Below are 26354 nucleotides of genomic sequence, written 5' to 3' on the forward strand. Positions count from 1 at the left end.
TTCTGATATTGAGTTCATTTGGGAAATGGAAACTCATTAAACAAACTTTTCCCATGGTGCACCAGGTTACTGAGTTAATGATTACCGGATAAATTTCATCACGTAATTATAAACATAGTTAATTATTCAATAAACAGCAGTTGTCACATTAACGACATAGTGATGACAATGACCTAGTTCGGCCAATCCCGGATGATGCTGGGCCAATTGTGCGCTTCCCTCTGAGTCTCCCCAATCATGGCCGGATGTGATTCAGCCTGGATTCTAACCAGGCACTGTAGTTTCGCCTCTTGCACTGAGATGCAGTGCCTTAGACCACTGAACCACTCAGGAGCCCAAACGATGCAGCACTCCATCAATCTCCTTCTAGGTCAAATAGCCCTTACGCAGCCTGTAGGTGTTGGGTCATCGTCCTGTTGAAAAACAAATGATAGTCCCACTAATCGCAAACCAGATGGGATGGCGTATCGCTGCAGAATGCTGTGGTAGCCATGCTGGTTAAGTGTGCCTTGAATTCAAAATAAATCATTGACAGTGTCAAAAGCAAAGCACAGCCACAACATCACACCTACTCCTCCATGCTTTAAGGTGGGAACCACACATGCAGAGATCATCCGTTCACCTACTCACTCTCACAAAGACACTGCGGTTTGAACCAAAAACCTAAAATTTGGACTCATCAGACCAAAGGACACATTTCCACTGGTCTAATGTCCATTGCTCATGGTTCTTGAACCAAGCAAGTCTCTTATTATTATTATTGGTGTCCTTTAGTAGTGGTTTCTTTGCAGCAATTAGACCATGAAGGCCTAATTCACACAGTCTCTTCTGAACAGTTTATGTTGAGATGTGTCTGTTACTTGAACTCTGAAGCGTATATTTGGGCTGCAATTTCTAAGGTTGATAACGCTAATGAACTCTGGGTCTTCCATTCCTGTGGCGATCCTCATGAGAGCCAGTTTCATCGTAGTTCTTGATGATTTTTGCACTTGAAGAACCTTAAATTCCTGAAATGTTGCATATTGTCTGTCCTTCCTGTCTTAAAGTAATGATGGACTGTACTTTCTCTTTGCTTATTTGAGCTGATCTTGCCCTAATATGGACTTGGCTTTTACCAAATAGGGCTATTTTCTGTATACCACCCCTACTTTGTCAGAACACAACTGATTGGCTCAAACGCATTAAGGAAATAAATTCCATAAATTAACTTTTAACAAGGCAGACCTGTTATTTGAAATGCATTCCAGGTGACTACCTCATGAAGCTGGTTGAGAGAAAGCCAAGAGTGTACAAAGCTGTCATCAAGGCAAAGGGTGGCTACTTTGAAGAATCTCATAATTTGTTTAACACTTTTTTGGTTACTACATGATTCCTTCGCGTTATTTCATAGTTTTGATGTCTTCACTATTATTCTACAATGTAGAAAATAGTACAAATAAATACCCTTCAATTACTTATTTTATTTGTAATACATTTGCTCAAATTTCCCCAAAAACGTTTTGCCTTGTCATTGTGGGATATTGTGTTGTTGATTGCTGAGGGATTTTAATTTAATCAATTTTAGAATAAGGCTGTTACGTAACAAAATATGGGAAAAATCAATGGGTCTGATGACTTTCCGAAGGCACTGTATTTGGCCAATGTACTACGGCTTGAGGCTGTTCTTATGTATGAAGCAACACGGAGTGCCTGGATACAGACCTTAGCTGTGCAGTGGAGTCTCCTCAGTGAATTTCATTTAAAAAAAATACAAAAAACATTGAAAAAGTTATCCTTTTTAGATAAAACTACTAAATATATTCAGTGAAGGTCTAGAGTAGCCTCAACAGCACTCTGTAGGGTAGCACCATGGTGTAGCTGAGGACAGTTAGCTTCAGACCTCTTGGTACATTGACTGCAATACAAATCCTACGAGGCTCTTGGTTCTCACCCCCTTCCATACTTACACAGTAATTATTACAACTTCTGGAGAACGTCCTCCAACCTATCAGAGTTCTTGCAGCATGAACTGACATGTTGTCCACCCAATCAAAGGATCAGAGAAGGAATACAGTACTGAAAGCATAAGCTACAGCAAGCTAGTACTGCAGTGCATAAAATGTGGTGAGTAGTTGACTCAAAGAGAGAGAAAGACAATAGTTGAACAGTTTAACAAATAAATGAATGACAAGTGAGTGTTTTTTTCTACTTTCAGTTTCACTTACTTAGCTAGCAAATGGAGCTGGCTAGTTTAGTAACAAACACCTGGCTCAAACAGAGGGATACTATGTTAGTTAGCTGGCTATGACTATCCAACAACACTGGAAGTCAAGATAAGCATTTATTTTGACTAATTTATTGCCACCAGGCCCATCGGTGTAACTGCTTACTGACTGTACACTAACGTTACTGCATGATTGTAGCGGATTTACCAACACATTAATTATATTAGCTATGTTGACTAGGACGTTACTTTAGCTAATATGGGGACAACGATGTAGGCTGTGTAGCAGTTATATGGTTTGGCTTGGAAAGATTTTCTCGCCTGGTCACATAGATGATGTGTTGTTCATTGAAGTCCACAAACGGAGGGAAAAGGTGAGAGGAGAGTGCAAAGAGGCGAGAAGGAAAATAATGTGGCTGCTATGAAAGTGAACTGTGTTTATGAGTGTTCAGGGGTGTATTCATTCCGCTGATTCGATTGAAAAACATTTCATAAAACGAAAGCAAACGAAATAAGGATAAAAATACCTGAATTTGTCCAATTGAAACTCTCGTTTGCAACTGTTGGACTAATGATTACACCCTAGATAAGCTAGATGCAGGCAAGAGTGTGCAAAGCGGTATAGAATGTGTCACTGTCTTATCTCAAATGTTTCTCTTGACCTGTGTGCACCTAGGTTGTAAACTTTCATTCATAGCAACCTCATGATGGGTATATGGAAAACGTGAGTATCATGTAGTAGTCGAAATCTATCGATGTTACATTGAACTGGGTGAATGGAATATGAATGACAGTCATCCAACATGCTGTAATAGAAAAGGACATGCTCATGAAAAAAAGTGTCCTCCCTCATCATGAATGGCACTGACCGCCACGGTATATACCACAACCCCTCCGAGGTGCCTTATTGCCATTCTATACTTATCAACGTTAGAAGAGTAAAAATAAATATTGGTTCATACCCAATCAGCATTCTGGGATCGAACCACACATTTTACACATGAGAAATTACAAAGTGCAGTTTTTATTACTATTATAGCCATTATTTGATATGTGACTTTTAGACAGAATGGGAATGAAATGTGGTTTAACCCATTTATGTTGCATAATAGTGTCTCAACATTTCAAATCATATTTTTCCTCAAAATAAGTATTTTACAAAAGAAATGTATATACCCTATTGTATACCCTATTCTTAGTCCACCATCATTTTTACTGACATACAGTGCAGGCTGTAGGTTCTATCACCAAGCCACCATAAATCACTTGCCAGCGCCAAGCCCCAGATGCCCAACTCAGTCCCACAGGCAAAGATGAGAGTACTCATCAAAGCTAGCCGATGCATAAACAGTATTATAACATCTTGTAATTTTTCTACCATTATCTCCCATTTTGAGACTTGTCTCAACTTCAAAGCAAATATTTATTTTTATTTTTTAAATACATTAATACAAATGTAGAAAAACACGAGGCATCAATTTCTAACTTAAGCATAAACAAACTTCCTTGCACTAGTATATTACCATTGCAAATGACCACCCGTTGGTTCATTGAGTTTTCAACCTTAACATAAATTATCGGTACATTTTTCATCAGTACGAAACACAATCATGTTGACACCGAGCATACTCCCATGGTCACCATCTGTAGAAGAATATCTTAGAATATCTTGTTGGACAAACCCAGGTAGTGACTCCCGGTTTAAGTAAAATGTATTCAGTTTGGTGCCTAATGAACATGACACAGGACAAGCATCATGATCCCATTATTTATAAGGGCATCGCCCTATGGACTCTATGTGCCATTAGCACAAACCTGCTATAATTCCTGAGTATTATCATTATCAAAATGTAAATTGGTAATGGATATAGGTCAAACAGATTAGGATCAGATTCACTGTCAGGATCAAAGGGTTCCCCCCTCTCCGTTCAGCTGGGGCACGGTGAGAATAGTGTCAACATCTTTAGTACACAACTTCTTTACACATGTCATAATTAGCATAACAATCAATTCATAATACATTAATTGCTTCACTCATAGTTATTAACATACTACAAACTTCCTCAAATTAGTCAGTTTACAAAAATCTTTGTTTCCAAATTATAATTAAAACCCAAATTTAGAATGTCAATGCTTAGTGATTCACGTTAGTTCTATTACTCATTAAAAAAAAAAAACTTGGCACACGTCGACCCTGGCAGAATGTACATTTATATTAATATAAAGTATATTAACCTTAATTCTAGTATTAACTTTTCTCATCAGGGTTATAATTACAGATCAGTATCACAATGCATTCTTAGTCAAAATTACTATACATTTTGCAGTGTGTAGACCTCCACAATCAACCTGATAACCCAAATAAACAATTTTGGACAAGTCTAAATCAATTAGGGTCCCGTTGACCAACCCCCTCTCCTTCACGACACTCACTGTCTTCTTCAGAAATCTTCACAGTTCAAAGTGGATGGCCCATGATAATGTCCAGATTTCAATGTCTCACCTGGGCCCCCAACACCTTTACCACCCATTATGTCTTGTCCATTTGCCAACCAGTATACCAGCAACATGAGAGAAGTTTGGAACGGATCTCTCTCCATGCTCCCTCCACGTGGACTCATGTAGCACTCCTGAGTGTAAAGGCATGACAGAAAAGACAGTTGATAGCTTCGACTGGATACTGTGTACAGGTTACTGGCTCGGACTCAGGTAGAAGTGGTGAAGGACCATAATGAAACACAATTTTCACCATTACAGCCGGTTAGAGGGGGTTTGAGGTCCACACCATTCCTTGGTCAAATTGTCCCTCTCTCATGCATCTAGATACCATCTGTGTTCACATTTGCCATAATCTCGAAAGAGAACAGATCAGAACAGTTTAGTTAAGAGCATTCCTGATTCAGGAAATCCAGACAAACTATTCACTTTAAGACAAATTATTAATTTACCAATATTTTTAATATAAAGTTCTAAGACAAATGTCAAATTGGCTTACACTCCCCTATCACACTGTCAACCTCATCGCAGAGTCACAGGGTCAGGGAGTTAGAGGGCTAATCCTTAGGGAGAAATCCAGATAATCCAGCAAACCCAATCTGGTGAGATTTGTATCAAAAAAAACGGAAACAGAACAAACACCACAACAATACAGTCCTTCATATCACATATCACTATTATATCCAAAAAACCTCAATGGACTGGTAATACCACCATTTTGACACGACACAACATGATTAATGTTTAAAAAAACAACACTGCTGGTTAAATAAAAATAAAATGTCCCTTAATAACTACATAAGGAAATAATTGTATCACAAAATATATAGGTCATAGTAAAATAGACTAGAGACAGGTATGTCTTTCTTGTGGTCCGATATCACACATAGAACTATTAATTCTAAACTTCTCCGTAATTATGAGTTTACACATATTACATATAAATCTTACCCAAATGTTTCTGGGCTGGGTTTCTGGAAAGTCAGAACAGAGGTCAGAGTTCATTCAACGCCTTCAAGTGAGTGTTTCTCTCCTTGTCCTTTCCCTGTACCTCAGACTAATTATTTAAAAACATGTTAAACATTTCATACATTTTGTGTACCAGATTTACATTGGGTTTTGTCAGTACATTCCTTATCAAAATAATTTACATGTGTTCAACCAAAACTCTGACAATAGAAACTTCAGAAAAATTCATGTGTGCCCTTTAAGGAGCAACCCGTGAAAAATCCACTAAAACCAAATAAGACACACCACACAATATATCAAATACAGTAATAACGCTACTAACAAATATTCATAATGTATGGTAAAAACAAACAAAATTGGTCTTATCTAATTTGGGAGCTCCCTTTACGGCCGAATCCGGATACCTTTATACTTATAAAACTGCAGAATTTCATAAACTGCTCTATCAATACCACAGTCTCGGGAACATTCCAAAGAGAGAGATAATGAGACTGTGTACATTCTTTTTAGCATTCACTATGCTACATCTTAAATCAGCAAACTAAACATGATGATGATAATTCCACTGTCCTCCATCCAATCATTAATCGTTTGTTTTAATCCACCCCGATGTTTATGTACTCTTATTTAGACACAGCAACATTTATCTCGCCACTGAGTAATGATTTACTCCCGTATAAGACTGGTCTCTCTTTTCCCCATGATTTTCCATATTCACCTCACAACAATGCCCTTCATGTTCATGAACCCCGACATTTTAAAAAGGTAATTTTAGGTTTGGTAACCCCGACATTTTAAAAAGGTAATTTTAGGTTTGGTAACCCCAACATTTTAAAAAGGTAATTTTAGGTTTGGTAACCCCAACATTTTATAAAGGTAATTTTAGGTTTGGTAACCCCAACATTTTAAAAAGGTAATTTTATGTTTGGTAACCCCAGCATTTTAAAAAGGTAATTTTAGGTTTGGTAACCCCAATTGCTTCTTTAAAACGAACAATTACTCACAATATTAATGCCATTGTAATTCCTCGTGACTCCTCCTCCCTTTTTTCCATTCTAGAAATCTATTTCAGAATAAGATGGCATAAAATGTAAATCTATTTCATAATGAGACAAATTTCAATTTCTCACGGGATTAAACCCCCCCACCCCCCCCCCACCCCCAAGGTTTTCTTAGTTTGCAAAGAGTATTTGGCCGTTCCAATTCTAACTTGTTACCTTTTAGACTACATTGTCTGATTCATGCAGGGATTATCCAACCCCAAAATCATCTCCACTTCCATCCATGTAAATTATCCGTGTATTGTTACTGATCCTATGTTTAAAGACGGGTAGTAATTGTATCGCTTTCGATGCTGCCCCTGTTACCTTGCTGAATGTAACACTTTTCCCTGTCGTAAATTTAACCTATTTCTCATTGTAAAAGTCCTATAGAAACGGTCATATCTGTTAACCACTATCAATCGAACCAAGACCATACGCCGCTATGTGAGTTTCCTGCTGGTTCGTTTGTAAAAAATGCTAAACATTCCCTCTGAATGCAGCAGGTGCAGTAGGCTCCATTACCACTCTACACTCATTCTTCCAACGGCCCCACATCTAAAACAGGGATCTATCGCCCTATGCTTGTATTTATTTCCACTACGTTTCCCTCATCAATGTCTTCGTCACTGTTACCCATCATAAGTTTTAGAAAACAAAAACAAACATGATTATTCTCTCTTTATTAGAAGGCAATGTTTTCATTATAGTCTACCCTAACAATGTTACTCTATATTATATTACCAACCTCTGTTGGATTTTCACTTTGTTTCACACCTATTAAATGTCTATTTTAAGAATAACATGTAATGTTAATCTATCGCAATTGCCAATGAGCTGTTATTAGGAATGCATTAGATTTAGGTAACAGTCCGTAAGATTAGGCCACAGGTCATAAAACCAACGCTTGCAATTGGTGACAAGCATATATTCAGTTCATATTATTAATATTTAATTCAGTGATTGAAATTACGACACCATTCTCAGTAGCCTATTCTAGCAGGCTATTAGGCAGCACAAAAATGTATTACCTCGAAACCGCCTCGCTATTCACGTTGAATAAATTAGCCTTTCAATTTGAACTAAGCAAGCTGCTAAATCATTCAGTTTACATCTTAAAACAAACACTGGCTGCTGTATCTAGCTATGCAAACCATACAATCAGAAACCCAGATTTTAGTCAGTAACATAGACCCAAAACTATTGAAATAACAAGGAAATAAGCTGTCATGACTCTCCTGTGAGGATCCAAAGGATTGGGTTGCGTGGGTCCGCTCTACAATGCCCTCTACCGCAGAGGGGTGAAGTTGGTCGTTTTATGACGGTCGTAAATACCTTGTAGAAACTCTGCCTTCGGGCTCTGCAGGATTGAGGGGAAAGAACCCTCTTTGTTACAAGGAGATTCCTCCCACCAAAACAGTAACATCAAAAGGTTGAATAATGAAACAATATTTCTGTAATCCAAACAGTTGGAATGGTTCAATCAGTTATTTTGGGGTATCAGTAAGGACGGTATAACATAACTATCTCTGAATGTGTATATTTCCCAGTTATCAAATATACATCTAAATGTTGTGGAACTTATGATTAAATATGAAACTATTTTTGAGAAGATGAAATGTGATGTTAGCCTTCTAAATGAGAATTGTTTTTCATATAAAAGTTTCAACCAGTCAGTGACCACACCCACGTGAGCACAGACATTATGCCGGAGTCATGGAACGCCCCTTTTGTCAGAGTTTATAAAAGGACTCGCTAACAAAATCTACATTAGCCCAGAGAACGTGAGGATGCAGTCCACACACTGAAATTGTTGCCATTTAAATGGAGACCAGTACATTACCGGGTTGCTACGGGCGTGTAGAATGGTTCTAGCTGTACCCTGAATAATCAACTAGATGTCGACCGATTATGATTTTTCAACGCCGATACCGATTATTGGAGGATCAAAAAAAAAACGATACCGATTAATTGGCCGATTTATTAAATTTATTTGTAATAATGATAATTACAACAATACTGTATGAACACTTATTTTAACTTAATATAATACATCAATAAAATCAATTTAGCCTCAAATAAATAATGAAACATGTTCAATTTGGTTTAAATAATGCAAAAACAAAGTTTTGGATTAGAATGTAAAACTGCAATATGTGACATGTAAGAAAGAAAAAGACGGTGGTCCCTTTTAACATGAACATCAATATTCCCAGGTAATAAGTTTTAGGTTGTAGTTATTATAGGAATTACAGGATTATTTCTCTCTATACGATTTGTATTTCATATATCTTTGACTATTGGATGTTCTTATAGGTACTTTAGTATTGCCAGTGTAACAGTATAGCTTCCGTCACTCTCCTCACTCCTACCTGGGCTCAAACCAGGAACACATCGACAACAGCCACCCTCGAAGCAGCATTACACATCACTCCACAAAAGCCGCCCTTGCAAGGGGAACAACAAGCAAGGGGAACAACTACTCCAAGTCTCAGAGCGAGTGATGTTTGAAACGCTATTAGCAGCCCACTAACTAGCTAGCCATTTCACATCGGTTACACCAGCCTAATCTCGGGAGTTGATAGGCTTAAGTCATAAACAGAGCAATGCTTGAAGCATTGCGAAGAACTGCTGGCAAAACGCACGAAAGTGCTGTTTGAATTAATGCTTACGAGCCTGCTGGTGCCTACCATCGCTCAGTCAGACTGCTCTATCAAATCATAACATAATAACACACAGAAATGCGAGCCTTAGGTCACTAATATGGTCGAATCCGGAATGAACGCAAGAGAAGTGACACAATTTCACTTGGTTAATATTGCCTGCTAACCTGGATTTCTTTTAGCTAAATATGCAGGTTTAAAAATGTATACTTCTGGGTATTGATTTTAAGAAAGGCATTGATGTTTATGGTTAGGTACAGTCGTGCAACGATTGTGCTTTTTTCGCAAATGCGCTTTTGTTAAATCATCCCTCGTTTGGCGAAGTTGGCTGTCTTTGTTAGGATGAAATAGTCTTCACACAGTTCGCAACGAGCCAGGCGGCCCAAACTGCTGCATATACCCTGACTCTGTTGCAAGAGAAGTGACACATTTTTTCTAGTTAAAATAAATTCATGTTAGCAGGCAATATTAACTAAATAAGCAGGTTTAAAAATATATACTTGTGTATTGGTTTTAAGAAAGGCATAGATTTTTATGATTAGGTACACATTGGAGCAACGACAGTCCTTTTCCGCATATGCGCACCGCATCGATTATATGCAACGCAGGACACGCTAGATAAACTAGTAATATCATCAACCATGCGTAGTTAACTAGTGATTATGATTGATTGTTTTTTATAAGATAAGTTTAATGCTAGCTAGCAGCTTACCGTGGCTTCTTACTGCATTCGCGTAACAGGCAGGCTCCTCGTGGAGTGCAATGTAAAGCAGGTGGTTAAGAGTGTTGGACAGTAAAGGTTGCAAGTTTGAATCTTCGAGCTGACAAGGTAAAAATTAGTTGTTCTGCCCTAAGGCAGTTAACCCACCGTTCCTAGGCCTTCATTGAAAATAGGAATGTGTTCTTTACTGACTTGCCTAGTTAAATAAAGTTTACATTTATTAATTTTTTTTTAAAAAATCAGCAAAATCGGTGTCCAAAAATATCAATTTCCGATTGTTATGAAAACTTGAAATTGGCCCTAATTAATCGGTCGACCTCTATAAGCAGGCGGATGGTGTTGAACCGGACATCACGAATGGTTAGACTCAACCCAATCATTATACATGCAGCGCGAGCTGAATACGTCACAAATGGTCAGGAACTCTCGATGAGTGAAGCTAAAGACTACTACACGTCTGCAGCTGTATACAGTGGGGCAAAAAAGTATTTAGTCAGCCACCAATTGTGCAAGTTCTCCCACTTAAAAAGATGAGAGGCCTGTAATTGGTCTTGGCCATAGTGGAGTTTGGAGTGTGACTGTTTGAGGTTGTGGACAGGTGTCGTTTATACTGATAACAAGTTCAAACAGGTGCCATTAATACAGGTAACGAGTGGAGGACAGAGGAGCCTCTTAAAGAAGAAGTTACAGGTCTGTGAGAGCCAGAAATCTTGCTTGTTTGTAGGTGACCAAATACTTATTTTCCACCATAATTTGCAAATAAATTCATAAAAAATCCTACAATGTGATTTTCTGGATTTTTTTTCTTCTCATTTTGTCTGTCATAGTTGAAGTGTACCTATGATGAAAATTACAGGCCTCTCATCTTTTTAAGTGGGAGAACTTGCACAATTGGTGGCTGACTAAATACTTCTTTGCCCCACTGTATGTAAAATGTGAGCCAATTCAGGAAAATAGGCGTATTTTGAAAGTCACGACTTTACAGGAGAGCAGTTTGAAAGGTTTTTTTTTGTGCATGTGCCTTAATAACAAACTTGTATTTCAATTACGAGCCTTGTTGGTTAAGCCACATAAAAAGACAGCAACCTTCCCACTAGCCATGATTAGCTGAGATAATGAGAGGGTTGGACATGCCGAGAGATGAGCTCTGATTGGTCTGCCAAACAGAATGCTTTTGTCTATTTGACCGGGTCAGTCTGTTGGTAATGCAGCTTTAAAAAATTTTTAGCTGCACAAGTGTTGCTCTCCAATTTCTGGGGGTTCGATTGTGGAGGGCAGGTCATCTGATGCAGCACTCCATCACTTTCCTTCTTGGTAAAATATCCCTTACACAGCCTGGAGGTGTGTTGGGTCATTGTCCTGTTGAAAAACAAATGATAGTCCCACTAAGCATAAACCAGATGGGATGGCGTATCGCTCGCTGCAGGATGCTGTGGTAGCCATGCTGGTTAAGTGTGCCTTGAATTCTAAATAAATTAGACAGAGTCACTGGGCAAAGCACCCCCACACCATCACACCACCTCCTCCATGCTTTACGGTGAGAAATGCAGAGATCATCAGTTCACCCACACCGCGTCTCACAAAAACATGGCGGTTGGAACCAAAAATCTCCAATTTGGACTTTGAGCTGTTCTTGCCATAATATGGTATTTTACCAAATAGGGCTATCTTCTGTGTCACAACACAAATGGTGGGCTCAAACACATAAGAAAAGGAAAGAAATTCCACAAATTAATTTAAGAAGGCACACCTGTTAATTGAAATGCATTCCAGACTACCTCATGAAGCTGGTTGAGAGAATACCAAGAGTGTGCAAAGCTGTCATCAAGGCAAAGGTTGGCTACTTTGAAGAATCTCAAATATAAATTATATTTAGATTAGTTTAACACTTTTTTGGTTACTACATGATTCCATATGTGTAAGACATAGTTTTGATGTCTTCACTACTTTCTACAATGTAGAAAATAGTCAAAATAAAGAAAAACCCTTGAATGAGTAGGTGTTCTAAAACTTTTGACTGGTAGCCTAAGATAGTCTTGCTAGCTACATTTTCAGATATTACACGTTTCTAATTTTGACAGAAAGTGGTTACATTTCAAGCTAAATTGTACTGTTAGCTAGCAATAGCTGACTGGCCCCCTAGCTAACGTTAGGATGTGTGATCTTCCATGTGGTTTACCTAGCTAGGTTAAAAATATTTACCAAATAAACTAAAGTAAAAATAATAAAAGTAACACAATAACATAACGAGGCTATATACAGGGGGTACCGGTACCGAGTCAGTGTGCGGGGGTACAGGTTAGCGGTAATTTGTATATGTATAGTAGGTAGGGGTGAAGTGACTATGCATAGATAATAAACGGTTAGTAGCGGCAGTGTACAAAACAAATGGAGGAGAGGGGGTGTCAATGTAATAGTCCAATGGCCATTTGATTAATTGTTCAGCACTCTTCTAGCTTGGGGTGGTAGAAGCGGTTAAGGAGCCTTTTGGTCCTAGACTTGGCGCTCCAGTACTGCTTGCCGTGCAGTAGCAGAGAGAACAGTCTATGACGGGTGACTGGAGTCTCTGACAATTTTATGGGCTTTCCTCTGACACAACCTATTATATAGATCCTGGATTGCAGGAAGCTTAGCCCCAGTGATGTACTGGGCCGTACGCACTACCCTCTGTAGCGCCTTACGGTCAGATGCCGAGCAGTTGCCACACCAGGCGGTGACGCAACCGGTCAGGTTGCTCTCGATGGTGCAGCTGTATAACTTTGAGGATCTGGGGACCCATGCCAAAATCTTTTCAGTCTCCTGAGGGGGAAAAGGTTTTGTCGTGCCCTCTTCACGACTGTCTTGATGCGTTTGGACCATGACAGACCGTTGGTGATGTGAACACCAAGGAACTTGAAACTCTCGACCCGCTCCCCTACAGCCTCGTTGATGATAATGGGGGCCTGTTCTGTCCGCCTTTTCCTGTAGCCCGCTTTGCCTTACTCACATTGAGAGAGAGGTTGTTGTCCGGGCACCACTGCCAGTTCTCTGACCTCCTCCTCACCACTCTATTCTAACAAACAGCCCGTTGAACAAGCTACAACTACAAAAGACTGATTTCTGGTGGACAAACCAGAGACTTCTGTTGAATTTCTCCCCAGACGGACCGGCGATTTCAACAGAGCCATACAAGCGTAAATATGTGTTGCATTTCTAAATCCGAAAGAGAGGTTGTTAGGGTGCTAAAAATCCATATTTACAATATGCAAATTAAGCCAATTTGTATATCGCCGATTCATCAGTTATGATAGGGTTCGTGCAGATACCCAAGAGTTTTGCGACAATCAGAATGAGACAAGGTAAATAAGAATTAATGAATTCACTGTGACTGATGTACGAGATATCTTTAGAGTTTAGTTGGGAGATAGTAACTCGTTAAATAACTTTTCCCGTGGTGCCCCGGGTTACTACTTAATTGTTATATGATTAATTTCAATCGCATAATTGAACGTGGTATGCGATTATTTTATAAAATAACAGTCAAACACATTAATGATAGTCAAGACACGCCAACCCAATTATAATGGTTTGTATTCTTAACATCTGGCACATAATAACAACACAATTACCAGAAAATAGCTCTAAAGTTCAGCCAAGTGCTTCTTTGCAAAGATTTCACATGCGCAAAGGGGATTTAGCAGTCAACAAGTTGAGTCAACATTCATTGTTTTGGAAACAGATCTGGCGAGTTTAGTAAAAGCAGATGACCTTTTCTTGTGCGACATAATTCATATTATTTTTACGTTGTTCCAGTTTACGCCTACATTCCGTGTTAATTGTCCCTAACTTTATGGAAAAATAGTTTATTCGATAAATATAGCAATTCCTCTTTTTTATGTTTTACCTGGGTGGAGAAAATCTAAATGATCCATAAAGGGATCAACTCAGAACAAAAATGTCTCCCCTTACGTACGTCTACAAGTTTGTATATTATTATTTCATCAAATCTCCAGTAATCAATTATAAACACATATCATTTTTTTTTCTCCGTTCGAAATCTTAGGTACTCACATCAACCACTCCATGTGCGTTTCCAACGACTCTCCATCGCCATACTCGCAGCGGAACCCAAAACACGGATGGTCTTCAGGGACTCTCTAGCCTCCCAGAAAAGCCTATAGAAATCCCGCTACCTTCTAAAATAGCATCCCGCGCACAATAACACCGTGATATTCTATGATAGGCAGTGATGGACAGAACCCCAAGATATATATCGAAATGCATTATCCATATTTAAAATCAGCTTATTATACACATTTCTATATCTTATTATCCAAGCCTCAGATTAACACTTCCACTCATATCACAATTCACACAGTTCCCAAAACACACTTAATCAATTAGTTGTTTTTTTACAATATTTTTTTCTTTCTTTCTCAGGGTTAGTTCCTGGGATAACGCAACTCATACATTTCCATCTTACAGTACTAACCCATGATATTGCAATGTATCACCGCAATACCATATAGGACTCTGAATAATTTCTTACTTTAGGACCATACGATCACAAATTCCTACTTATTATGACAATACCATCAGGATCTCATAACCTTAAAATGGCAGTACCTTCAGGACTCTGTATCTCTAAAATGGGATTTGGTTTAAAACAATTACAGGTGCACATTACTATCTTATACCATATCATTGTAATGCATTCTCTAATATGTCTATAGCGCTTTTGAGTCCACACAGGTCTCTAACCCACACTGGGTTTTTGCTTTAAAGTCTTAACTTGTCCACACAGGTTCTAGTTTCCATCCGGTCCACACAGGTTTGGAAGCTAACATTAAATGATCTTAACTAGTTCACACAGATTTGGATGTTAACGCTTGATTGCAGATCCCTCGGAACTCCATTTTCTCAACCAAAAAATGAATTGGTTTCCAAGAAATGTCAGTGTCACCCTATTTATCTGTCTCTGTTCAAAGTTATCCATTCTGCTGACGCTCCCAGCCAGGCGGGGATCCGATCTGCTACGTCTAGTGGAGTATGGCTTCCCCAGCTGCATCTAATGCAACTCCTGTGTACGGTTAACCTGGATTTCCCCGGGAACAATCAGCAAAATTATGATTATTATTCCCTCCTCGTCACCAAGTATTGTGGTGGAAATTATAACTAAGTGAGAGAGACTTATTTCTTCAAACAATCATTCTTTAATATCGATTAATTATTGCAATAGTGAAGCTGGTCGATCCCACACTCTGAAGTATGATGCCGAGAGCTCAACGAGCAGATTTGAACCACAGCACTTTACAACAAAGTACATCCTCTTGAATGTTCATGACAAACAGATGAATAGAATTATACAAAGGTACATTACGCTATCAAGCAACATACAGCAAGATTTACATTGCGCCAGGTTTCGGTCTCTAGGTCATTTACTGCTTGTTTTACAAGGTTATCTTGCCAGTTTCGAACCCCTTAACACACAGATACTAGTCATTCAACAGAATGCAGGCTTTAGGTTCTATCACCAAGCCATCATAAATCAATTGCCAGCGCCAAGCCTCAGAGGCCCAACTCAGTCCCACAGACACAGATGAGAGTACTCATCAAAGCTATTCGATGCATAAACAGTATTACAACAATCTTGTCATTTTTCTATCATACCTCCATCATTCTTAAATGGAAGAAGTTTGGAACCACCAAGACTCTTCCTAGAGTCTGAGCATCGGGGGAGAAGGGCCTCGATAGTCACTCTGACAACCCGATGGTCACTCTGACAGAACTCCAGTTCCTCTGTGGATATGGGAAAACCTTCCAGAAGGAAAACCATTCCTGCAGCACTCCACCAATCAGGCCTGGTAGAGTGGCCAGATGGAAGCCACTCCTCAGTAAAAGGCACATGAAAGCCCGCTTGGAGTTTTCCAAAAGGCACCTGAAGACTCTCAGACCATGAGAAACAAGATTCTCTGGTCTGATGAAACCAAGATTGAACTCTTTGGCCTGAATGCAAAGTGTCACGTTTAGAGGAAACCTGGCACCATCCCTACGGTGAAGCATGGTTGTAGCAACATCATGCTGTGGGGGGGGATGTTTTTCAGCGGCAGGGACTGGGAGACCAGTCAGGATCGAGGGAAAGATGAACGGAGCAAAGTACAGAGAGATCTTTGATGAAAACCTGCTCCAGAGTGCTCAGGACCTCAGCCTGGGGCGAAGGTTCACCTTCCAACAGGACAATGACCCTAAGCACACAGCCAAGACAATGCAGGGGTGGCTTCGGGACAAGTTTCTGAATGTCCTTGAGTGACCCAGCCAGAGGACTTGAACCTGCTCGAACATCTCTGGAGAGACCTGAAAATAGCTGTGCAGTGATACTCTCCATCCAACCTGACAGACCTTGAGAGGATCTGCAGAGAAGAATGGGAGAAACTCCCCAAATACAGGTTTGACTAGCTTGTAGCGTCATACCAAAGAAGAATTGAGCAGTAATTGCTGCCAGAGGTTTGAACACTTTTGTAAATGCGTTTTATTTTTTAAAACATTTGCAAAAATTTAAAACCTGTTTTTGCTTTGTCATTATGGGGTATTGTGTGTAGATTGATGAGGGGGAAAAAAACAATTTAATCAATTTTAGAATAAGGCCGTAACATAACAAAAAGTGGAAAAAGTCAAGGAGTCTGAAAACTTTCCGAATGCACTGTATCAACTGCCTGGCTGAGTGCAATTCTTACATTTTCTTTTTACAAGTTTTTAATTTTTTTTTTTTTTTTTTTTACAATTTATTTACATATTTCTATTCTTCAAGGTCTAACAAAAATGGTGCAATATTCATCCCTCACCAAATTCCTGTCTTTATCCAATATCTTTGGTACTAGATCATGCATTTTCTTACAGCCCTCAGTGGCAAACACTGAACTGCAAGAACTCAAAAGGATACAAATTGATGCGGGAGGGCTAGGAGAGTTGACCAATCAAGTTGAAGTTGAGATTTTTTTTCCATACCCAGTTCTAAATTCACTGTCAAAATATCCTCTACCAGCCGGTAGAGAATAGGGTTAAAGGGTTAATTGTGGATAAAATATATACCATACTCCGATTTTACTATAACTGGTCTGTTCTGTGGGAGGAAAGAAAGAAAACGCAAACATTTTTCTTTTTTTATACAACATTTGTCAAAGTACGTTCTTGTTCACGAGGTTGGTCAAGGCACTGCCCAGATTAAGATATTGATAAGCTATACTTCGAAACTGGACACCAACAGATCCTTATGATGAAAAAGATCTGTGTTAGTTCAAACCAACCCCTGTGAACAAGCCAAATGACGTAGCTCTTTTCAGAACATTGTACAGGCCGGAGCCTTTCAAAAGAATGCACAGTAACCAAGGACAAAACACACTCCAAACAGACTGGAGAAAATAAAAGTAGAAGTGCGAGCACAAAAACTTCAAACAGATGTCCACAACACTCATATAATTTAATAAAATCAGTAAACAACAGATAAAAGGTAGACTAGGACTGCGTCCCACATGGCATCCTAATTCCCTACATAATTTTGTCAAAAGTAGTAAACTATACAAAGAATAGGGTGCCATTTGGGACGGATCCCATATTTCCATGTCATGTTATGGCTCAAACTTCCATTCCTCCAAGAATACCTCTCTTCTGAATGCTGGTTTCTTTTGTCAACCAATCAACACTGACCTCACTTCTAGACGGGCTGTGGCTCTTCAACTACGGTTGTGTCCTGATTCTCGACACTTCTCCTGAAGCACGCACTTGCACCCTTTCTCTTGGGTTTAAACATTGTCGAAACACCCTCCAGACAATATTTTTGTTCCATTGTTGATAGGGTCCCACAACAAATGCATGTCAACACTGTTAAAGGTCCAATGCAGGGATTCTTTAAATCTCAATATCATATTTCTGGGTAACAATTAAGTAACTTACTGAGATAGTTTTTCAAAAATTAAAATGGTATAAAATAAACAAAAATAGCTTCTTAGCAAAGTGCAATTTTGTTAGGACTGTGTGGGAGTGATCTGATTTAGGGAGGGGAAAACTATCTGTTTTTGGCAGAAAGGTTTGGCTAAAACTCCATTCCACCAAAAACAGGCTGAAATTTGAGGCGGCCTTTTCAATCAGCACATACACTAAAAGGGCATTTTTTAAATTTAATTTTCACAATTTCACATTATTATTCCAACCTCATAGTGTGGAAATGTATATAAAGAACATAGGTCAATCAAGTTGACTGCTCTGGGCCTTTAAGGTTTCTATTTCTCCAATAGGTGAAACCAGTCTTTCATAAATGGTATTGGGTAGGCTAAAGAATTATTGGATTCCCTAATAACACCATCTTGTGTTCCCATTTGTTTTTGTGTTAAATGGTTTGTTTATGAAGTAAACATGTTGCACATTCAGCAGGATACAACATTACACAATGTTCAGGTAGCAATTTGTTATGTAGAGCAAATATGCCTCTGACATGTAGAATAACTAATCACGTCAGCTGTATTCAAGACATTCCTATCTGCAACTTTCTGAACCGTTTGCCTACTGAACATGGCTCTGCTTCACCCACAACACTTCTGTCTTCTTTGTACATATAGTACCAGTCAAAAGTTTGGACACACCTACTCATTCAAGGGTTTTGGGGCTCTGGGTTTTTGGTAACTCGGTCTTCCTTTCCGCCACAGGAAAGGAAGACCCAGAGTTACCTCTGCTGCAGAGGATAAGTTCATTAGAGTTACCAGCCTCAGAAATTGCAGCCCAAATAAATGCTTCAGAGTTCTCTGAACAGTTTATGTTGAGATGTGTCTGTTTCTTGGAGACTGTGTGAATCAGGGCTTCATGGTTGAATTGCTGCACAGGAAACACTACTAAAGAACACCAATAAGAAGAAGAGACTTGCTTGGGCCAAGAAACACGAGCAATGGACATTAGACCGGTGGAAATCTGTCCTTTGGTCTGATGAGTCCAAATTTGAGATTTTTTTGGACTGCATGTGTGGTTCCCGCCTTGAAATATGAAGGTGGTGGTGTGATGGTGACACTGATTTATTTAGAATTCAAGGCACTCTTAACCAGCATGGCTACCACAGCATTCTGCAGCAATATGCCATCCCATCTGGTTTGCGCTTAGTGGGACTATCATTTGATTTTCAACAGGACAATGACCCAAAACACACCTACACCTAAGGGCTATTTGACCAAGAAGGAGAGTGATGAGTGCTGCATCGGATGACCTGGCCTCCACAATCACCCGACCTCAACCCAATTGAGATGGGTTGGGATGAGTTGGACCGCAGAGTGAAGGAAAAGCAGCCAACTAGTGCTAAGCATATGTGGGAAATCCTTCAAGAATGTTGGAAAAGCATTTCCCATGAAGGTCGGAAATATGCAAAGAGAATGCAAAGCTGTCATCAAGGCAAAGGGTGGCTACTCTGAAGAATCTAAAATGATTTGTTTAACACTTTTTTTTGGTTACTAAATGAAACCATGTGTTATTTCATAGATTTGATGTCTTCACTATTATTCTACAATGTAGAAAATAGTAAAAATAAAGAAAACCCCTTGAATGAGTAGGTGCATCCTAACTTTTGACTGGTACTGTGCATAACCCTTCTCCATAAAATATGTACAGTACGTTATTGCTGTGAAGTCACAGAAAGGTATCAAAATAAACTGGAATAATAGTAACACAATAAAATGCCTTTGAAAATGCAAACGATATCCACAAGATGAAACAAAGAAAACCAGCAAAATCCAAACCAACACAGTACTGCTTCTAACATAAAAGAAAAAGGACTCGACTATAAGTCCTTGATGCTCAATGAAACATGCGTCAGTATATACAGTAGTGACTATTGCACCATGGCTCTATCAACGAGAGAGTTAAATAGTGAGAGCACCTAATTTGAAGGTCTGCTTAAACATTTTGCTTATACAAAATCTTTAAATAGTTTGGTAACCATGAACAAATGGCGTGTAAATCATCATATGTAATTTCCCCACGTTCAGTATGTAACTATTCATCATTACAAAATCATGAATAACAGGCTGTATAAATGTTATTTAAATAGTTTACAAATAATGTTTTTAAGCAGTGTATAAGCAAATTCAAATAAGTTCAATAACCATATGGTCTAACTATATTTTATTGAGTTCTGTGAGCCTGCTCAAATAAATTAAGTACTGGTATGGGATATAGGCCTTTGGTGCTTCACAATGACTGTATGCCAACTTGGAAAGCCCTTTGAGATAAGTTCTTGAACAGAAATTCCTGTTTTCATTGGATGTTAAACTGCTCAATGCTTAAGACACTGCTGTTACAGGAAAAAGGAACCGAAATAAACAGATTCCTACATGATGAAAATACCAACTGGTCATATTGCCAGACACATGCATGCACACACACCTTAAAACTACCTCCAAAATGTGAGGCAAGACTACGGTTTCAAATTTAGGTGAACATTTAGAAAACTACTTGTTGCCCTTAATAAAAAGGTGCAAATACCACAAAATATCTATACATAACTATGAAAAAGTGATTTGCTCCCTCCAAAAACAGCAACTGACCACACTAAGGGCTTTTCCCTCTCCCTCCTACAAAATGGCTTTGTATGTTAGATGAGCACAGTAGGTAATTGCAGCAGTCTCTTCAGTCCATTGTCTCGTTCCCACACAGCCACGTGTCTCAAATTCTTTACCTTTCAAACGCTTTCAAACTATAGAAACCCTAAAAGGTGACCGATTTGGACAGCTGGTGGCTTCCAGCATGCATTCTATAAAAGTCTGGGTTGGATCGCACTGAGGTGACCTCTCCTGCCGACTGTCCAGATGAGGGCCCTGGAAGCAGCATCTGGGCCGTGAAGGCAGGCAGGGCAGGGAGGGGCCTGTGGGCCGTGGGCAGTTTTTGTAACTGGGAGGAGACCTGGTTCTGGTTTGAGCTTTGGCTCTGGTTGGCAGTGGTGGCTCTGTGTGTGTCCGTTAGGCTGTGGAGCCCAGTGTGGTGGTTAGGAGGAGGGCTACACTGGAAAGGAGCCAGTCTATCGGCGAAGCAGGGCGGCGGCGGAGGGATGACGATGGAATCTACCACCCAGCTCTCCTCCTGTCCTTCATAGTCCGGCTCCTGTGGAAGAGAGGGAAGGGCTGAGAAGGTGGTAGGAAGAGGAGAGGGGGAGGGAGAGGCAGAGAGAAGGGTGGGAGAGGAGGTGTCGGGCAGGGAAAGGAAGAACACCGGAGGAGGCGGCGGTAGGGGATGGAAAAGAGAGGAGGATGAGGGGTCATCATCTAGCTCAGGTATGCGCGGCGGTGGTGGTAGGCCGAACATCCCCAGTGTTTCCTGAGGGCTGGTGCCTGGCAAGGGGCTCTGCGGCAGGGCAGTGGCCACCTCCAGCAGCCGGTCCATGAAGCAGTCCTCGCCGTCAGCCTCCGAGAGGTTGTCGTACTGGGAGGTGTTTGAGGGCCGGCGGTCCCCTGCCGTCTGGGGCACGCAGAGTGACACGGGGAACATAGTGGGCTTGAAGGTGATTCGGGGGGACGGCTTGGCAAAGGCGAGGGAAAAAGAGGGCCGCGAGGACGGGGATTCCTCCAGGATGAGGTCCAGGGACGTGGGTGGAGGTGGACGCGGACTCTTAGGCTTCGGTAGGGGTTCTACCCCTAGTGAAAGAGCCGAGCAGGGGGGCGCAGAGTCCGACTTCAGCCCTACCTTGGTCCCGTCTCGCAAGCATAGAGGTTCGGGGCCCAGGGGTGTGTGGGCGCTCTCTTCCATAGAGTAAAAGGGTGGAGGGGGTAGATCTGGGAACTCCAGTGTCTTAGACCCTGATCCAGACTGTGTGATGGAAACATCCCCAACAGGGGGCTCGTAGGGCGGAGGCCAGTAACCGGGCTCTTCCTGGGTCTCTGGACCTGCAGATCGGGCCTCCATCCCCACTCTACCACCCCTAACCTCAGACAGACTCCTTTCTCCTCCTTTCTCCACCTCTGAGACATGGTCACTCGGACACTCCTCCACCCTATCCCTGACACCCCGCACCCCTGGAGTGGAACCAACCTTATGTGGCTTCGGCGGAGGCTTGGGTGGGGTGACTGGACACATTTTAGGCCCTTCTGGCATCAGAGCCTGATTGTGGACTACCACCGGTTCCTGAGAGGGCATGGGGCGCAGGGGGTCGTGGGCCCCAGGGATGCTGCTAATGTCCTGGGTGTCTCCGGGACAGAAGGAGCGGTCAAGGGTGATGGTGTCCGGCCTGTGGGCCTCTATGTGGGGCTGGAGCTGGAGCGGGGGCTGGAGACTGGTCTTGGGCTGGTCCAGAGGGAGGGCTAGATCACGCTGGAAGGGCATCAGGAGAACAGGCCGCTCCTCACCGAGGTGCTTCTTAGGCAGCTCCTCTGACTTGGCTACAGTAGGGGAAGATAACATAGCAATTAAAAACAGAATAACTATTATAATATTAACACATGGTTGTAGTTCACTTGGCTTTTTATGTTTTAAACACTGACCATGTTCAAATACTTAGTGGCAATACGTAACTTTTTGGGTGACCTGATCTGTTCTGTGTGCGCTATTTCAAGGTAACCCATTCTTAGCTTTTGTCTTTTACTTTCGGTTCTGTACACCAGCTTCAAACAGCAGAAACAACAATATTTTTGGATATGGAAAATGTATTTCACAGTGGTTTTGATGGTACTATGACTCTCTACACACTTTACTAGCTTATTTTATAAAACTGATAGCAACCAGGACATGGCGATGCGATTTCTGCATAGTGCAACTAAGAAATGCATCCTTGAATATGTTGGATTGGTGAAAGTATAAAGGGTGGTAACCTTGTTCTCATCTATCCAATCACTTATAGATATGTGCTTATCCCAGGGAAATGACAAAGAGGGGATGCATTTCTGAAGTATTTGAAAAGGGCCACTATCCCAGTGTGAAAGTTAGCTTTAGGCAATTGACTGACTGACAGATTAACTGACTGATTGACCAACCGACTGCCTGTCTGTCTGGGGACTGATAGACTAGGCAGAAAGCCCCACCTGACGGTGGGAGGTCCAGCTTCATCTTACGGAGCTCGGCCATGGACGCCTGCAGCTGCTCCACCACCACGTCGTCGGGTAGGAAGAATGAGCTGGACAGGTGCTCCTGGAGGAACTCCCTCAGGTCCTCCAGAGGAAGCTTCAGCAAGCGCTCTGATTAAACAGACACAGGAGAGCGCAAATTAGGATTGTTTTTTACTAATTAATATGCAGACCAAATCAATCGACATTCTGACTCAGATAACAATGGCAGCTACGTTGACAGTGTGACACTGCCACGTTGATATGATCTTTTCTGATAGAAAACCACTGAAAGAGTACAACTTTGTTGTCACTGATACACCTCTTCTGCTTGCCCGGAAGTATTTCAGTATTTGATCTGAAACATTCAACTAGCTAATCAATCCCCTTACAGGTTAAATAATAAAATAGTAGCCAATCATAAATAAATCAAACAACAGCAAACATCAAGTGACGTGTGATGAAACCAATCCGCCAATCAGCTGAATTACTCAACAATCACACTGCATCTAATGAAAAGACGGCATTCCTCTTCTCCACAGTAACCAGTGACCATCTGCATTATGTAAGCGAAGCAGCCAACCAACTGTGAGGCAATATACTGTCGGGATATACTGTCCGTGTCCACACAGCCAGCTGGGTTCTCAGGATATCGCACAGACAGGAATAAAGAACTCTCCGAGGAAGAAGGTGGGGGTGTATGCTTCATGATGAACTTCTCATCGTGTGATTGTAACAACGTACAGAAACTCAAGTCCTTTTGTTCACCTGACCTAGAATACCTCAAATGCCGACCATATTACCTCCCAAGAGAATTCTCTTCGGTTATAGTCACAGCCGTGCATATTCCCCCTCCAGCCGATACCACAACGGCCCTCAAGGAACTACACTGGACTTTGTGCAAACTGGAAACCATATATTCTGAGGCAGCATTTATTGTAGCTGGGGATTTTAACAAAGCAAATTTGAGGAAAACGCTACCGAAGCTCTAACACACTGACTGTAGTCCTCGCACTGCTAAATCACTCGACTACTGCTACTCCAACTTCCGGGATGCCTACAAGGCCTTACCCCGCCCTCCCTTCGGCAAATCAGATCATGACTCCATTTTGCTCATCCCTTCCTATAGGCAGAAACAAAAACAGGAAGTATCCGTGCGAAGGTTTATTCAAAGCTGGACTGACCAAACGAAACCATGCTTCAAGATTGTTTTGATCACATGGACTGGGATAAATTCCTGGGTAGCCTCAGAATAACATTGATGTATACACTGACACGGTGACTGAGTTCATCAGGAAGTGTATAGCGAATGTTGTTCCCAATGTGACTATTAAAACCTACCCAAACCGTGGACAGATGGCAGCTTCCGCGCAAAACTGAAAGCGTGAACCACCGCATTTAACCATGGCAAGGTGACTGGGAATATGGTTGAATATAAAACTGCATAGGTAAGGTAATCAAACAGGCAAAACGTGAGTACAGACACAAAATGGAGTCGCAATTCAACGGCTCAGACACGAGACATACAGTGGGGCAAAAAAGTATTGTCAGCCACCAATTGTGCAAGTTCTCCCACTTAAAAAGATGAGGCCTGCAATTTTCATCATAGGTACACTTCAACTATGACAGACAAAATTATAAGAAAAATCCAGAAAATCACATTGTAGGATTATTCATTAATTTATTTGCAGATTATGGTGGAAAATAAGTATTTGGTCAATAACAAAAGTTTATCTCAATACTTTGTTATATACCCTGTGTTGACAATGACAGAGGTCAAAAGTTTTCTGTAAGTCTTCACAAGGTTTTCACACACTGTTGCTGGTATTTTGGCCCATTCCTCCATGCAGATCTCCTCTAGAGCAGTGATGTTTTGGGGCTGTTGCTGGGCAACACAGACTTTCAACTCCCTCAAAAGATTTTCTATGGGGTTGAGATCTGGAGACTGGCTAGGCCACTCCAGGACCTTGAAATGCTTCTTACGAAGCCACTCCTTCGTTGCCCGGGCGGTGTGTTTGGGATCATTGTCATGCTGAAAGACCCAGCCACGTTTCATCTTCAATGCCCTTGCTGATGGAAGGAGGTTTTCACTCAAAATCTCACGATACATGGCCCCATTCATTCTTTCCTTTACACGGATCAGTCGTCCTGGTCCCTTTGCAGACAAACAGCCACAAAGCATGATGTTTCCACCTCCATGCTTCACAGTAGGTATGGTGTTCTTTGGATGCAACTCAGCATTCTTGAAACTCCCCAAATACAGATGTGCCAAGCTTGTAGCGTCATACTCAAGACTTCAGGCTGTAATCGCTTCCAAAAGTGCTTCAACAAAGTACTGAGTTAAGGGTCTGAATACTTATGTTAATATGATATTCTTGCAAACATTTCTAAAAACCTGTTTTTGCTTTGTCATAATGGGGTATTGTGTGTCGATTGACGAGGGGAAAAAACAATTTAATCAATTTCAGAAAAAGGCTGTACATAACAAAATGAAGGGGTCTGAACATTTTGAATGCACTGTAAGTCAAGGGGTATGAAAACTTTCTGAAGGCACTGTAGTATGAACACCTCAACACATGACACAATTTAATTTGACCTCCAGTGTGTTGATTCTATCCTTCTCTGATGATGTTATACTCACTCTTGTGTATTTTGAGGGTGGTGTAGGCCATGGCTGTGAGTATCCTCTCTCCCTCTAGGATGTAGATGTCCCACAAGCGCAGGGTCAGGGTGAACGGGGTCTGTCGCAGAGACACACGTCAGGTCAGAGGAGACATTTTGAAACTCTTGTAAATAAACATTAAAAGATGTTTGGATATAGTATTTTGGGTCATTGGACATCAGGTGGCTAAATCTACAATAGGGGGGGTTCAAATTTATGACTCACCCTATCTATGAAGCACTGCAGGAACCATTTAGTGGTGTATATTCCGTTGGACATCTGCTCTCTGTCCTACAGTCAATAGAAGAGTGAAACAGAGTAATTATTTTAGTATACTTACAGCCCTGGCTTTCCAGAAAAAAAGAATATCTAACACAGATTAAGTACTGCCTTTCTGAAAAGAGTTGAATTTAGTGACAAACGCTAGGGAAATGCGTTTCTCACCAGGTGTTTCTTTAGCTTGGGGAGGAGCTTGGACAGGATCTGCTCGTGGTGGGCCTGGTAGCGCTGCAGCTTGGGGAACCCAGGGATGAAGAATCCTACCACACACATACAGG

At 40.9% G+C, this 26354-nt stretch overlaps 1 protein-coding gene and 1 long non-coding RNA gene across 4 annotated transcripts in view; both read right to left on the minus strand.

Moving 5' to 3' along the window:
• The window catches only part of LOC149985120 (uncharacterized), a 414522-nt gene that overhangs the window by 243931 nt on the left and 144237 nt on the right, over window positions 1-26354 (minus strand). The gene's annotated exons all lie outside the window — the stretch shown is intronic.
• si:dkeyp-19e1.3 (uncharacterized) overlaps window positions 17222-26354 on the minus strand; it is a 106767-nt gene continuing 97634 nt past the window's right edge. For 2 of the 3 annotated variants that reach the window (XM_021564121.3, XM_090201079.1), the window contains 5 exons: window positions 26242-26336; window positions 26023-26088; window positions 25777-25876; window positions 23115-23267; window positions 17222-22475 (listed from right to left, as the gene is read on the minus strand). In XM_021564121.3, coding sequence (XP_021419796.3) covers window positions 20812-22475; window positions 23115-23267; window positions 25777-25876; window positions 26023-26088; window positions 26242-26336 — 2078 coding nt within the window. In that variant the 3' untranslated portion in view covers window positions 17222-20811. The remainder of the gene's footprint in view (window positions 22476-23114; window positions 23268-25776; window positions 25877-26022; window positions 26089-26241; window positions 26337-26354) is intronic. The other variant, XR_016486897.1, reaches the window with a different exon arrangement.

This window comes from Oncorhynchus mykiss, chromosome 2 (genome assembly GCF_057628025.1).
Source record: "Oncorhynchus mykiss isolate SJ-2025 chromosome 2, ASM5762802v1, whole genome shotgun sequence".
NCBI lineage: Eukaryota > Metazoa > Chordata > Actinopteri > Salmoniformes > Salmonidae > Oncorhynchus > Oncorhynchus mykiss.